Source organism: Serinus canaria, chromosome 20, assembly GCF_022539315.1.
Source record: "Serinus canaria isolate serCan28SL12 chromosome 20, serCan2020, whole genome shotgun sequence".
NCBI lineage: Eukaryota > Metazoa > Chordata > Aves > Passeriformes > Fringillidae > Serinus > Serinus canaria.
The window spans coordinates 11556390-11569909 of record NC_066333.1 but is presented as its reverse complement, the minus strand read 5'-3'; the positions used below and the strand labels follow the sequence as shown (position 1 = coordinate 11569909).

General features: G+C 41.4%; 1 protein-coding gene across 4 annotated transcripts; it reads left to right on the top strand.

Annotated features, from left to right (window-relative positions):
* The first annotated feature begins 1088 nt into the window (after window positions 1-1088).
* On the top strand, window positions 1089-11643 carry STX16 (syntaxin 16). 4 transcript variants are annotated; one of them, XM_050982167.1, is made up of 9 exons: window positions 1089-1396; window positions 3765-3776; window positions 4809-4916; window positions 5829-5969; window positions 6507-6669; window positions 7575-7666; window positions 7817-7960; window positions 8467-8547; window positions 9655-11643. In XM_050982167.1, exons 1-9 carry the CDS (start codon window positions 1316-1318, stop codon window positions 9757-9759), a joined length of 927 nt encoding a protein of 308 aa, XP_050838124.1. In that variant the 5' UTR covers window positions 1089-1315; the 3' UTR covers window positions 9760-11643. The 4 variants fall into 4 exon arrangements, with proteins under 4 accessions (XP_050838124.1, XP_050838123.1, XP_050838122.1 ...); XM_050982166.1 differs by having other exon boundaries at window positions 1089-1397; window positions 3733-3776; XM_050982165.1 differs by lacking the exon at window positions 3765-3776 and having other exon boundaries at window positions 1089-1450.
* Window positions 11644-13520: the final 1877 nt, after the last annotated feature.

Sequence of the window (13520 nt, the reverse complement as noted above, 5' to 3'; positions counted from 1 at the left end):
TGAAGCACACACAGATATTTTTAAAGGCTCTGTCAGGCAGCCAAAGTGAAAGCAGATTTCAGCAGACCACGAAGAATGAGCTGCGTGTGTTAGGCCTTGCGTGGCTGGAGCTTATTTCCTTGCTAAATTCCAAGTTTCAGGTCTCTCCCGCTGAGGCAGAAGGGCTGCTCAAGAAAACTCCCCAAATATCTTAAATTAGCAGGGGGAATTTCCCCCCCTATTTTTCACGGTACAAGTTTGCCCAGGCGGTTCAATAAAGGAGATGACATTTCCAGAAAACGTGGTTGTGATTACAGTCCCTGTTCCACCACTGTGTAAATCCTGCCTGCTTTGGGAGGCTCTTGGGAGGGTTTAAGCCAGGGAGTCTCCTGCTGATCCGTGGGCAGCAGCTCCTCTGGCTGTGCTGGGCAGTGGCCACTGCTGTTCCCATGGGGACCTGTCAGCTGTCCCCTGGAATAAAGGCAGGGGATGCACTGGAGGGAGCCCAAGGCTCCTGTCACATCTGCCCCACACTGGGACTGACAGAGCAGCTGGGAGAAGTCATTTTAGTCACCAGGTTGAAAAGTCTCTTCTGAAAAGTCAAACACCATATTGTGGTTTTAAATGGCTTGTTCACTTTCAGGGAATATCCTGGATTGTTGGGAATCAGGAAAAAAAAAAAAAAAAAGCCACTTGTCATTGTTTGAAAAACAGAAAATTGACTGGAAGTGAAGGGAATGGCAAGGAAGAGGCGGGAGGGACTCAGAAGGAGAAAACCAAATGGGATTTGGGCATGGACATGGGATGGATGAAGGGTTGGACTGGAGATGGACCTGAGGATGGATGGGACATGGACATGGGGAAGGACGTGAAGATGGACATGGGAACGAGCATGGGGTTATTGCGGGGCTGGACTGGGAGATGGCCGTGGGGATGGACAGGGGATGGATGTGGGGATGGACTGGAGAAGAATGTGAAGATGGCCGTGAGGATGGACATGAACACGGACACGGGGATGGACACGCACATAGGAGCACCGGAACCGTGTTGTCGCGGCCGCGGTGCCGGGCGGAGCGGCACGGGCGGGCGGCCGGAAGGCGGCGGGCGCTGCACAACGCGGAAGTGCCGGTGCGGGCCGGGGCAATGGCGGCGCCCGGCGGCCGCGGGGGCCCGGGCTGGGGGGTCCCGGTCCCGCCCAGGGGCGTCCCGGCCCCGGCCCTCTGAGCGCTCCCGCTCACGGCCTTCTGACGGGTCTCCGCCCCGACCCTCTTGAGGGGCGGCCGCCGCGTCTGCCGCGGGCCCCGGGCTGGGCTCGGGCCCGGCGGGGCGGGGGGCCATGGCCACCCGGCGTCTCACGGACGCGTTCTTGTTGTTGCGGAACAACGCGGTGCAGAGCCGGCAGCTGCTGGCCGAGCAAGTGAGTAGTTTCGGCTCCTCCAGCCCTCTGAATTCACGTAGCATGGCTGCTGCGGTGAGTCTCCTCCCTTCATCCTTCTGTACTCGCCGCGCCCCGGGCTGCCGGGCCGGGCCGTGCCCCGCCCTGCCCGCTTCCCCCTTCCTCCGAACCCTCTCCTCAAGCCCCTTCCCTCCCCGACCTTCCTCCCTCTGCCCGTCCCTCCCCACCCCGGTGGTTCCTGTTTTCCCACTCCTTCACGTTAAAGGAATAGAAGAGATCTGCCTGTGCTGCTCGCTCCGTGCACAATAAATCAGTCACTGTTCTGACAGCTTCGTGGTAGCATTGACAGGAGGGGTTTGATGCCTCCTTACCTCCAAAAAGAAGTAATTTCATACAGCAGAACTCTTCTATTCACCTCACTGTGGGCACTGGTAAATACACTGGTGTAGTTTAGTCCCATTGCTTAAATTTCTCCATAAGTTGCTCTGATGTTCATTGCCCTTTTTATTTATCCCTAAATATAAATAGTATTCAATCATTTTTGTGAGAAAGGGGATTCTAAAGTAACTCCTCTTTGCAGGAACTACCAAAGTGACTGCTTCAGAGGAGTTTCTGTAACTTTTTCTAGGTTTTGAGCTAGTCAGGCTGTGATGGGCTGCTTGGCAGCTCAGCTCTGCTCAGGTTTTCACACTTTCTGTTTAAACTCATCATTTATTTGTCACAGCCACCAGTAAATATCTGCTGGCAGTCTCATCACTCTAAATAGCTTTACATTTATGATTTTTGTTGGGAAAAGCAGTGCTTTCTGTTGCTGGCAATGGTCTTTGTTCATTGCTAACTTTATTACACCTATGTCTAATAAGCTGTGTATTAAATTGCATTTGCAAAACAGGAAATGTCAACAGTAATTTGAATTTTTCATGTGTACTTTGCCTCTGCATTTAGCCCTCGTTCATTTTTTTAATGTCACTTCTGTAGATCCTTGGGTTTTTTAAAATATCACCTAGAAAAAGAGAATGTATTTTTAAAGTTTCAGATTTAAAAAATATCACCTAGAAAAATATTCCAAAATATTTTGAACTCACTACTTCTGAGCAATGAAACTGCACTTTACTCAGCAGCCAGTGCAATAACATTGAGCACCTGCATCAAATATTTATTTGCAGTGTTTGTTAACATTAATTGAAGGTTTTTGCTGGGCTGCTCACTCAAGTGCAGTGGAGGCTCTCAGTGACTGGAAACTGTCCATGTGTGCAGGGGGTGAAAGGAGTCATTTCTGGCCCTGTGGGCATTTCAGAGTCCCAGAGGTGAGCTGTGGGACTCTCCACTTTCAGCCAGCAGTGTGGAGGTGTCTCTGAGCTGGTTGTCTCTCGTGGGTTAGGTGCCTGCTGCTGTGTTTCCCTGGGGTGGTGCTCCCAGGCAGAGCTGCTGAGTGCCACCAGGCCAGGGTGGCAAATTCCAGCCCACAGCACTTCACCTTCCCTGAGTTCATCTCCAGCTTTCCCCTTGAGAAATCCTTTGCTGTGAGAATTCTGTCAAGAATTGCATTCCTAAACTCAGACAATCAGAGCAGCATCTTAAACAGTGGAGTCCTGTTCCAAAAGCTTGGGGAATCTCCTAAGAGATCATCAGCTGCTGCTGCTTTGTTAAACCACAAGGATTCTGTCCAATTTCAGGTCTGAATTTGTTAATCTTAGAGTGAAATATCCTTTTGGTCACACATCCCCTTCCCCGTGCAAGGACTGATGAGCAGAAGGTGCAGATTCGTGTCCTTGTGTATTTTTTCAGGCCCCTGCAGGGTTAATGTTCCCTGAAAGCAGAGCACAGCTCAAGTGTGTGCAGAAGTGACTGAACATTTGCTTTTGCTTTTTGTCCTTTGCTGTCTTTGATCCTGTGAGAACTGGGGTGCTTGTCAATAAATGTCCTACAAAAGCTCCTCTGTGCCCCCTCAATCATAACCAAACCCAGTGGATGCTGAGTGCTGCAGTCAGACTGCCCTTGCTGTCATTCTTCACTGGATTCTATTGCAGCTTTTCTGCCTGACATTTCAGCATTTAGAAACTTCACTGTGCAATTATTTTGTAAAACAAACCAAGCTCTGCACTTGATCTCTTATGTTCTTGTTGTTTACCAAGGAACTGAAATGTTTTTTTTAAAGTTGGTGTATTAAGCAAAATGCTGACTTAAAATGCAATATCATGATGTATTTATTGATTAACCATGTCTTAAAAGCCAGTTTATTTGTTCTTGGTAAACCATCATGCTTTAAAAATAAATCAGTATTTTTTCAACTGACCATGCCCTATATCTGTCCTATGTCTCTTTTTTCCCTTTTATCTTTTGCTGTCTCTAACTGGATGGGGCTGCTGGGATCCACAAATCACTTCAGGAGCTGGATGAGGTATTGTTTTTCACATTTCATTCTGCAATGGTTCATCAAGCCTACATCACTGAGCTAAAATAGTCTTTCCTTATTTTGCTAGTGTGTAGAATTTCATTGTATAGGATGAAATAGAGAAATCTTTGAATAGAGAAATCAGGCATTTTGTGATGTTATATTATAAATGGATAAATGTATGAACCAGTCTGACTTTTTGTGGGCCTGTGGGGTAGAGTGACTTTGCACAGTGAAGCCATTAACTATTCTTCATGCTGTGCATAAATTATGTAAACTTTATTGATCAGGAAATAAGGTCAGGGATAAAGAAATTGCTTTCAAGAAAGAGTTGCTCAGGAAGGAAGAGGGATTGTTTTTTAAAAAGGGATGGGGTAGGGAACCACAAAACTTTCCAGGCCTGATAAAGGAAAATTACAAATTTGGGAGAAACTAGGAGGGGAAGTGTTTGTATGAAAGCTTTCCCAAGTAATTAGTTAATGTTGTAAGTGGTATTATTGATGATCATCTGCTTTACTGCCTTGGCTTTTTGTGTTTAGCACAATTTAATTATCACTAAGTAAGTAATTTAACCATTTGAGTTGCATGTCAGTTTGCAAGAGTGTTTGTTCTTCAGAATAACATTGTTTGAGAACAAGCAGTTATAATAAATGTTTTTAATGAGATTTTCCCAAATGCAGTTTTCAAACTTGCCCAAGCCCAATATAAACTGTGCTGCAGCATTGGCTGTGAATTGTTGTCTGATACAAATGCACCAACATGAGAATTACTTGAATTCTCACTGCAATACCACCTTTCCTCCTGGGAAATTTGCTAAGAATTTATTCTAAGAGTAACTCTAAGCTTTCAGATGCTGCAGAAGAGGGAGGGTGTGAGTCATTAGCACAGAGAGCCAAACCAGGAGACGAGATGTTTGACCATGAGCAAACACATCTCTGAGGTTAACTTCTATGGGAAGGCATAGATGCACTTTTTCTGGTGCTCAAGAGTTGGGATCTAATTAGCAGCAGTTAATTGGCTGTCTCCTTTCTCCTGCAGCTGGCTGATGACCGCATGGCCCTGGTGTCGGGGATCAGCCTGGATCCCGAGGCTGCCATCGGCGTCACCAAGCGCCTCCCTCCCAAATGGGTGGATGGGGCAGACGAGGTGGGTGCTGTGCCCTGGCACATCCAGCTGACTTCCCATCCAGGGATTTGTTACTGTTGTCACTCCCATTCTGTCAGTGTCATAGCAGAAATAGAATTGGAAGAAAGATTCAAATAAGAATTTTAGCTGGAATTTTTGTTTGAAGCTGGTGAGGGGTCCAGTTGAATAGACCCTAAAATGGTGGAGATGAGCAGTTCAGTGTTTGAAAACAGGAAATGTTAGTGTTTTCTAGCTGGAGAATTTTTCTGTCTCTTCAGTCTAGATACTTAACAAGTTTTGGAAATATTTGGACAAATGCAAGGGAATGATTCTGGAAGGATCTAATTAAAAACCTTTTCCAGTATTCGGAATGTGATGCTATTCTTGACTTCCAGAAAATACTTTTTTTAAAATGTACACTCAGAACACATGTTGGCTCATCAGTTTGTGTGGACAGAACCCATTGTGCAGAAAGATGCTTAGTTTCTTTTTACAGCATAATCATCTTTACAGATTTATTTCTAATTACTTGGTTGAAAGCATGGCATTTAACTTCTCCTGTTGAGTTGAGGCTATTCCATTTCTGACAGAGTTGAAGGTGTGACCTGAATTTCCATTTATTTTTTGGAAGTTGGCTAAATCTTCTAGCTGTGATGCTGTATAATTATAAAAATATTATTCTAACTTAATGAAGCACATTTGAAAGCAGCAGTTTTGGCTAAGATTAATGAGTAGGTTTAAAAGAGTAGCAAACTCAATCTCTATTAGAAGTATCAGTTTCTTAGTCAGCTTTTTATGTGGCTTTTAATAATATTTGGTCTGCCTTTTATGTTACAGATTCCTCTCAATGATTTTTGTCTAACATTTGTCAGAACCTTTTCCCCTGAAGTATGAATTGATTCCTTTTCTTCCTGTTGGGCTTTCTTCCTTTAGATTCAGTATGATATTGCCAGGGTTAAACAGAAGATGAAAGAATTAGCCAGTCTTCATGATAAACATCTAAACAGACCCACACTGGACGACAGCAGTGAAGAGGAACGGGCCATAGAAATAACAACCCAGGAGATCACACAGGTACAGAGGGCTTTGGGTCCTAAACCTCCAGTCTGGCACATCTTTAATGCTTTAGGATGAGGCAGTGGTTTGTTCTGAGCAAAGGATTTATTTTGTGATCAGTGTTGGAGCGAGTCAGAAGTCCTGGGCTCTGCTCTGGACTTCCCAACAAGTCAGTTAAACCTCCCTGTTCTTTCCCTTACCTGTTTGATTTTCTACTTGGAACAGGATTGGGAGATTATCAAATCAAATTTAGTTATCTCAGAGAAATCTGTATCTGCAGATGTCTATTCTGAGGCTTGCAGTCCAGCTAATTATAATGAAGCAAATGTCTTTGGTCAGAGGGAGTTGTGTTCCTCTGCTGCCTCGTTAGCTCAAAGTTATTTGTTCATTTATGTTCTGTTTCCATGTCTTCTCAAGCATTGCACAGGACAAATTAAAAAATTACTTTAAAAAAGATAGAAATCAAAATAGTAGTCTTCAATGGGGCATTTTGCAAAGTGCTGTTTTCAGTGTGTGCTGCTGTATGATTTTGCACTGATGGAATTGTTCTCTCAGTTATTCCACAGGTGTCAGAGAGCAGTGCAGGTGTTGCAGAGCAGGTCCCGTACTTGTACAGAGCAAGAAGCACGTGTTCTCAGGAATGTGGTGTCTTCCTTAGCACAGGCCCTTCAGGACCTCTCCACCAACTTTAGGCATGCACAGTCTGACTATCTCAAACGTAAGCATAAGAGGGGAACAGTAATGCATGGGCCCCTTCTGTGGAAAGCACTCACTGAGCTGTGCTTGTTCCCTTGGTTGGGGAAACTGAAGCACAGAAGGGTTAAGTGATGCACACAGGACTAACTAGAGGCTGGAATTGGAGAGTTTTTGGTTCACAGCCCATGTTCAAACTTTGTTCTAATTCTTGTTCTTGTTGCAAAAGAAGAAATGTCATAGTTGAACATATCAACGAAACCATAGTTCATCCATCCACAATTTTAATGCATTTTTCTTCTCAAATTGGGGTTTACAGAGCTGCATCTGTTACAGTAGTGAAGCAGCCATGATACCTGCTGCAGATGGCAGGATGTGATAGATAAAGCTTAAGAGCTAGTCTGTGATAAATTAAAATTCTGCATCCATAAATAGATTGGAAATTGAATAATTTCTGTTTAAAAGTAAATTTTTGTTCTATTCTGTTCTAAGCTGAGACAGATTTTTTTAAATCTTGAAAGAAACCCACAAAAACTGTATTTTTAAATTTAGCATTGATATTTCTTCCCCCTGTGGTATAAATGGCACAGGTGGAACTGAAATGACAGTTCAGACAAGGATTGTTCCCAAGAGAATTTGTTACAAAATAGCCTTGAGTGATCACACTTTAAGGCTCTTAATCTTCCTAAATTTTTTAACTTCATGGAACATAACAACTTAAAAATCACTGATTTAATCAGTCTTGCAAGTCTGGTTGAATTTGTTATGCTTTTCTTAAATAGTAAGCCTGTGAATTAAAATGTAAATATTTGATTTATGTAATTTACTACCCAGATTTTCTTTTTTGTGCTTGTCTGTCTGGTGCCTCAGACCTTACCCTGATTATAGTGTGCTTAAATATCATGCTCAAACATAGTTTGTCTTTTACAGGTATGAAGAATAGAGAAGAAAGGTCCAAACACTTCTTTGACACCTCAGTCCCACTGATGGATGATGGGGAGGATGATACCCTTTATGATAGAGTAAGTTAAGATCTTATTACACAAATTGAATATTAATTTGCATTTTCTCTTCTCAGATGCTAAATATCTGAGTTATGAAATCTTTTTATGCTTTTAATTATTTCCATGTCATTAATATTAGTTCAGCATGTAAATCTTCTGTTTCAACAGGGTTTTACAGATGACCAACTGGCATTGGTGGAGCAAAACACGCTGATGGTGGAAGAGAGGGAACGAGAAATCCGTCAGATTGTGCAGTCAATCTCTGATCTCAACGAGATATTTAGGGACCTGGGAGCAATGATAGTAGAACAGGTACATGGGCAGCACAGTGTTAGTGAGAAATGGGACATTCCAGGTAGTGTGAAGGCTTCCAGACTCACTTGTCCTAATTTGCTTCTTCATGCTCAGGTTTCCTCTGCTTGAAATCTTCCACAAGTTGAGTTAATGAAAATAAATTAATAGAAATTCAACTCATAATGTGGGTTAGACTTAAAAACCAAAAAACATAGAGAGCCAAAGTTTACTTGGTCATTTCTCCCAGAGATCAATTTATGTTGAATTTGTGAGCCAAAAGCAGCTGGTCTGGAATTAAGATGATTGTAAGAGATGAGATTTGAGGTGGTGACAGAGCTGCTATTAGAACTGAGCAAGGAATTTGCTAAATGAAGTCTCAACTAGTTCTGTAAAAGTTCACTGTTTACATAGCTCATGAGCTGTTTGCTGTGAGTGTTGTTAATTACTCTGCTGCTTATGATAACATTTGCTTTATGAAGTTCATTTAGGTTCAATTTGGTGCTTGTTTTCTCCATTTTATTTAGGGAACAGTTCTAGATAGAATTGACTATAATATTGAACAGTCATGTATGAAAACTGAAGAGGGTCTAAAACAACTGCATAAGGTAAGCTGATGGAATACTTGAGGCATTTTGAACATCTAACAAGCTTTTCTAATTAAATAGCTGTTAAGTTCTTCAGTCAATTTTCAGTTGGACATTGTCCCTTTTAGAAATTCCTTCTGTACAGTATGAAGTGTCCAGCTGTACTGTAAGAGGAGCTTCCCATGTAACTTCTGGTAATGTCATGCTTGATGCCTCGAGTTGATTTCTTCAAAGACTCTCTGGGCATCCAACCAATGTGCTTTGATATTTATATTGCTGACCTGGTGGGACCTGTCTGCAATTCCTTCTCTCTTTGAAAAGCCAGGCACTTGGGAATAGGGCTGGTTATTGGGTACCTCACTGCAGATTTTAGTTTGAAAAAATTATCTCAATCATGTGAGCAGAAAGAATAATTATTAATGTTTTCTCTTACCATCTGACACTTGTTAGATGTTAAGTCCAACCTTTTGCTGTAATGTGAAGTTTTGTTATGAACACCTGAAAAGTTTAAAAACATTCATCTCAACAGATAAAGAGTTTTGTGGTCATTTTGTTTTGGTTTTATTTTGAAGACTTATTAATTAAAAACAAATACAAGCTATGTTTTGTTTAGCTTCTATTAATAGACTTTAATTTGGCTTCTGGAGAGTTTCCTCTATGTTGTATCCTATTAATTCCCCTGCAAAAAGGAGGAGGGGAATGAGAAAATATGGTTAGAAGAAAGAAGGAATGAAATAGAAAACTTGAGAACCAACTCAAAAATAAAGCTTTCAGTTCTAATTGAAATTAAATGAAAATGCACAGCTGACCAGGTACAACAAATGTGCCTATTAAAAAAGGAATTTTGCTGGCAATTTTAATGTCCTTCAAACATGATACAGGAATCTTATCTCAGCAAATGGAGTCTTTAACATGGGTGGATGTGACTTCAGTGTGCATTTACCTTCCCTGGAGCTTCTGGTGCAGATCAGAGTTACTGTGTGGGAGTTGCCTGCAATATACATTCTATGAGAAGTCAGGTTATCAAAGAACAATTTGAAACACATGGACTTCACTTATACTAAACAAGAGTCTGTACTTCAGCCTTGCAGAAACCTAATTATTAACTCTTTCTTCTCTGCTTTACAGGCAGAGCAATATCAAAAGAAGAATCGGAAGATGCTCGTTATTTTAATTTTGTTTGTTATAGTAATTGTCCTTATTGTTGTTCTTATTGGTGTAAAGTCACACTAGGTTTCGCTTCTTTTTCTCATTTTTGGAGTTTCTGTGAACTTTTTTCCCAATGTGAATGGATGGACCTGCACTCCAGAAAGCTGCCTTTGAATGTACGAGCCCTTGTGGTGCAACGTCTGTGCAATGTTTCTGTAGAATTCTTCAAAGTACAAGTTTGGTGGTCTGTGAGGTGTTTGTAAGGATTATATGGAAAATGTCAGGAAATTTGATGCTCCCACACAAAAAAAATTGGTGCTCTATGCAGAGGTATTTTGAAACACAGTACTTAAGAATAATTAAAAATTGAAGTTTACCAGTGACTACAGTAATTATTGTGTTACTGTGAACAAAAATGTGTGGTCTTCTATATTCTTATGTCATAATTGTTACAGGCTTCAAATTTAAACCATGTTACTGGTTCAGTGGGACTGGATGGCAAAAATTGATCTTAATGTAAAATTTGTTGAGATGCAAAATTGTTTGATTGAATGCCCATTCTTCCAGACTCAAAAACTCCAAAGAACTGGATAGGCAGCTAAAAAGGAAGGCTTTTAGCAATCAGAACATGATCCAACCCCTGTGATCTTAATTTAGATACTGCACCATTACTAAGAATCAGTGGTACTTGATCTTGTAAATAACAAGATGTAATCACTGGCATAATTTAACATGTTTAGTTAATTAAAAAATTGTCTGAGCTTGAGTAATCATGGGAATGATTTTCCTTCATTGGGATGATCACATATTTTTTTCATGCATTATTTTTTTAGTTAAAGTACAGACATTACATTAAAGCAGTGAGGTTAAGCTGAAAAAATGGAGTAGAAACCCAAAAAGAGAATCTCTCTGGCCTGCTGCAGTGGGTCTTGGACGTTTTAAACTGTAGCTGCTGTTTAAGTTGTTTATTTTACAATGCATTTGTCCATATGGGTTTGTGTAAGGAGTGGTTTCACTACAGTAGATATTACATCCATTCTCCCTGACAGAAAATTCTCTTTCAAATGTCTTCCTGGGAGAGGACATGTTTGTGGTCTTTTACTGACCATGAGAGGTGTCATGCAAGTGACATGTTACAAGGCCTTCAGCGGAGAATTTGGGGTTTTCACTGCTTTTTTCAGTGAAGAACTTTGCTGCAGGCCGTACAACAGAAATTAAGGCACCATATAAGTAATAGAATACATTAATTTAATTCAGGCCTGAAGTGATGTGCAATTATAGAGGCCTTGTCTTAATATTTTTAATATTGCTTTTTATATGTTTGGTTGGTTTTTTATTTCCCCAAAGGGACTGTAACTTCCTTCATTTTCTGACTGATACAAGTGCTCCCCACAGACCTGCAGAGCTGCTCTGCTCCAAGCCCCAGAAGTGCAGGTTCACAACACTATGATACTGAAGTTGCATCTGTTGCCTGCCCTGAGTTTCTTTACTCTGTGCTCAAGAGGACTTGAGACGTGGCTTTAAACTGACCATTTTCAGGGATGGACCTGAAAGCAAAGACTGCAAAAACATGAAAGCCTTGGCTTTTTGTGGGGCTTATGAAAAGCTTTGTACCATTCTTGTTACCTCTAGAGAAAGGGGATGTTGAACCACCAAAACTGCCAGTTCAAACTCTTTGTGGAATGAAATTGAAGTAAATTGGTGAAAGGAAGAATGAGGCTTGTGTTGGGTGTGCAGCTCCCCTGTTCTGGTGATAGATCTTTTAATGATCGTGAGTAAAACTACTGTCTCCCTCGTGCTGGCTGCATCACTTGGTGTGAAGCAGCAAATGGCTATAATTTAATATACTGTATTTGCAACTTTCTCTCTAACATGAGATCGTGTTATTTATTTCTGTCTTGACCGGTGCTTTTGACATTTTATCATGGCAGATGGTTTCAAAGAAGTAATAAAACACTTCCAACCCAATTGGGCAATTATTTTTTTTATTTAAATTATAAACTGAAACATACTTTTGTGATGTTAACATGTTTCTGTTCTTCATAATAAATGAAAGTGGCAGTGATGTGAAATATCTTTTTTTAAAAAGTAACTTTCTGTAGCACTATGTCATTTGCATTGTCAAGAGTTATTTCCCATGAGTTATGCCCACTATCTACCCAAATTCTGTATGAGGAAATGCATTTTTAATGAGGTTAAACTCAGATGTTAAGTGTCCTATGTAACTTGAGCTGGAATTTATTGAAGCTTGAATCTATTGAGGAAGAAAACTCAGGACAGGCTGGATTCTAAATAATTGCTGGTGTGTGGTTTAGTCTGAGTCAGTCTGAATAACTGTCAGCAGTTCAACCAAACCTGATGCTGTTCTTTGTGGGAGTATCCCCACGAAAGGGGATCTGTCCGTGCCTGTGGGCAATGAAAGCCCAGAAAAGCCACAGCAGCTGCTGCCTCCTCAGGTGTTCCAGGAGCTGCCTGGGCCTCCTGCCTTTGCTTCTGCCCAGCCCTGGAAATCTCTGTGTGCTGCTGCAGCCAAAGTTGGAACCCTCTCTCAGCCTGGGGCTTCTTCATGGGTACTGGATTCTTCTCAGCCTGTATGGAAGCTCAGATCCCCTACAAAAGAACAGAACAGCATTGCTAAAGCAACTCCCAAGGATTTGTGTCTCCTCACCTGGTGGGAATGGCCTGTAAAGCTGTTGCTAGTACATAGTTTCTCCATTAAAATGCATGTGAGTGTGCAAAAAAAAGAGCTGCAACTTGTTAACAGAAATTAATTACATGCCAAAAGGGCAGTATTAAAAGCACTGTAATAGCAAATTTATTTTTACTGCAAGTTTTCTCTAGAAAAGTAATGTGGAAGAATTGGTTTTTCTCTTGCTGATTTTTGGAATGTGCTAAAAATTGGATATCTATCCTTAATGCTGTGGTCACTGCCTAGGTTGCATTGATTTAAGGTTTGCTCTTATGAACCACAACACAAAGGAGTCTTAACTCTTGCTTAACTGTTTGGAAACAGCTTTTGGTACAGCCTTGCAAAACTTAAGTTCTTGGATAGGTTACAATGAAACTGATTTCATTGGAAAAAAAATATGCTTACTATTTTAAAAAACCCAAACCAAACAGCCACCTTAAACAAAACTCATTAAAACAGGGAATTCATTATAATTTTGCATATTAATTACAATGGATCATGTAAGATTCTATTTTACTGGCTTAATTCCATGAATACTTGTAGAGGATCAATAACTGGAAGACAGGTGCTTGCTGCAGCTTCTGCTGAAGCCCAGACAAATAGAAATGTCGCTGGTGGTGGGACGTTCCCAGGGAGTTTCTGTAGATAAAATTGACTTCCTCAGCCCATTCCCTTCACGAGGACCCTCCTCTGCTGCCCTTAACTGCAATAAAGGATCGTGGGTTAGGTGAGCGTTTCCTACTGTTTTATTTGCTTTTCAGATGCTGTGGATTCAGGGAATGTGCTGGTTTTGGACTCTCAGATTTTGAACTCGATTGGGAGCTTAGTGCCTGGAGGAATCTTTGGAATGTCTCAATCCTGAAGTAATTGCTGTGTGTCCTCTCACTCCCACGCTGATCTTATGCGTTGGCATAACAGTGGACCCCGAGCAGTGTATTTTCTGTGGCTCAGGGAAGAGACTCGGTAACGTCGGAGTCTGTGTATTGAGTTACTCTCCCACCTGTGAGGATGCACGACCGACCTCTGCAACAGATGTTCCTACAACTTTTGTTTTCAATAAAGTTTCTGTGATGTCCCTTCAAAGACCTTACTTTAGGGAAGTGGGTTTTTTTCTGGAATTCAGCCTGGGTTTTGGTGGGTTATTTTTGTTTTTCTT

Bases quoted from the DNA above. Each gene is read 5' to 3' on its own strand.
- STX16 (XM_050982165.1), top strand. From the start codon at position 1,316: ATGGCCACCCGGCGTCTCACGGACGCGTTCTTGTTGTTGCGGAACAAC. The intron at 1,451-4,808 runs GTGAGTCTCCTC...TTTCTCCTGCAG, and splicing joins CACGTAGCATGGCTGCTGCG to CTGGCTGATGACCGCATGGC. The intron at 5,970-6,506 runs GTACAGAGGGCT...TTGTTCTCTCAG, and splicing joins CAACCCAGGAGATCACACAG to TTATTCCACAGGTGTCAGAG.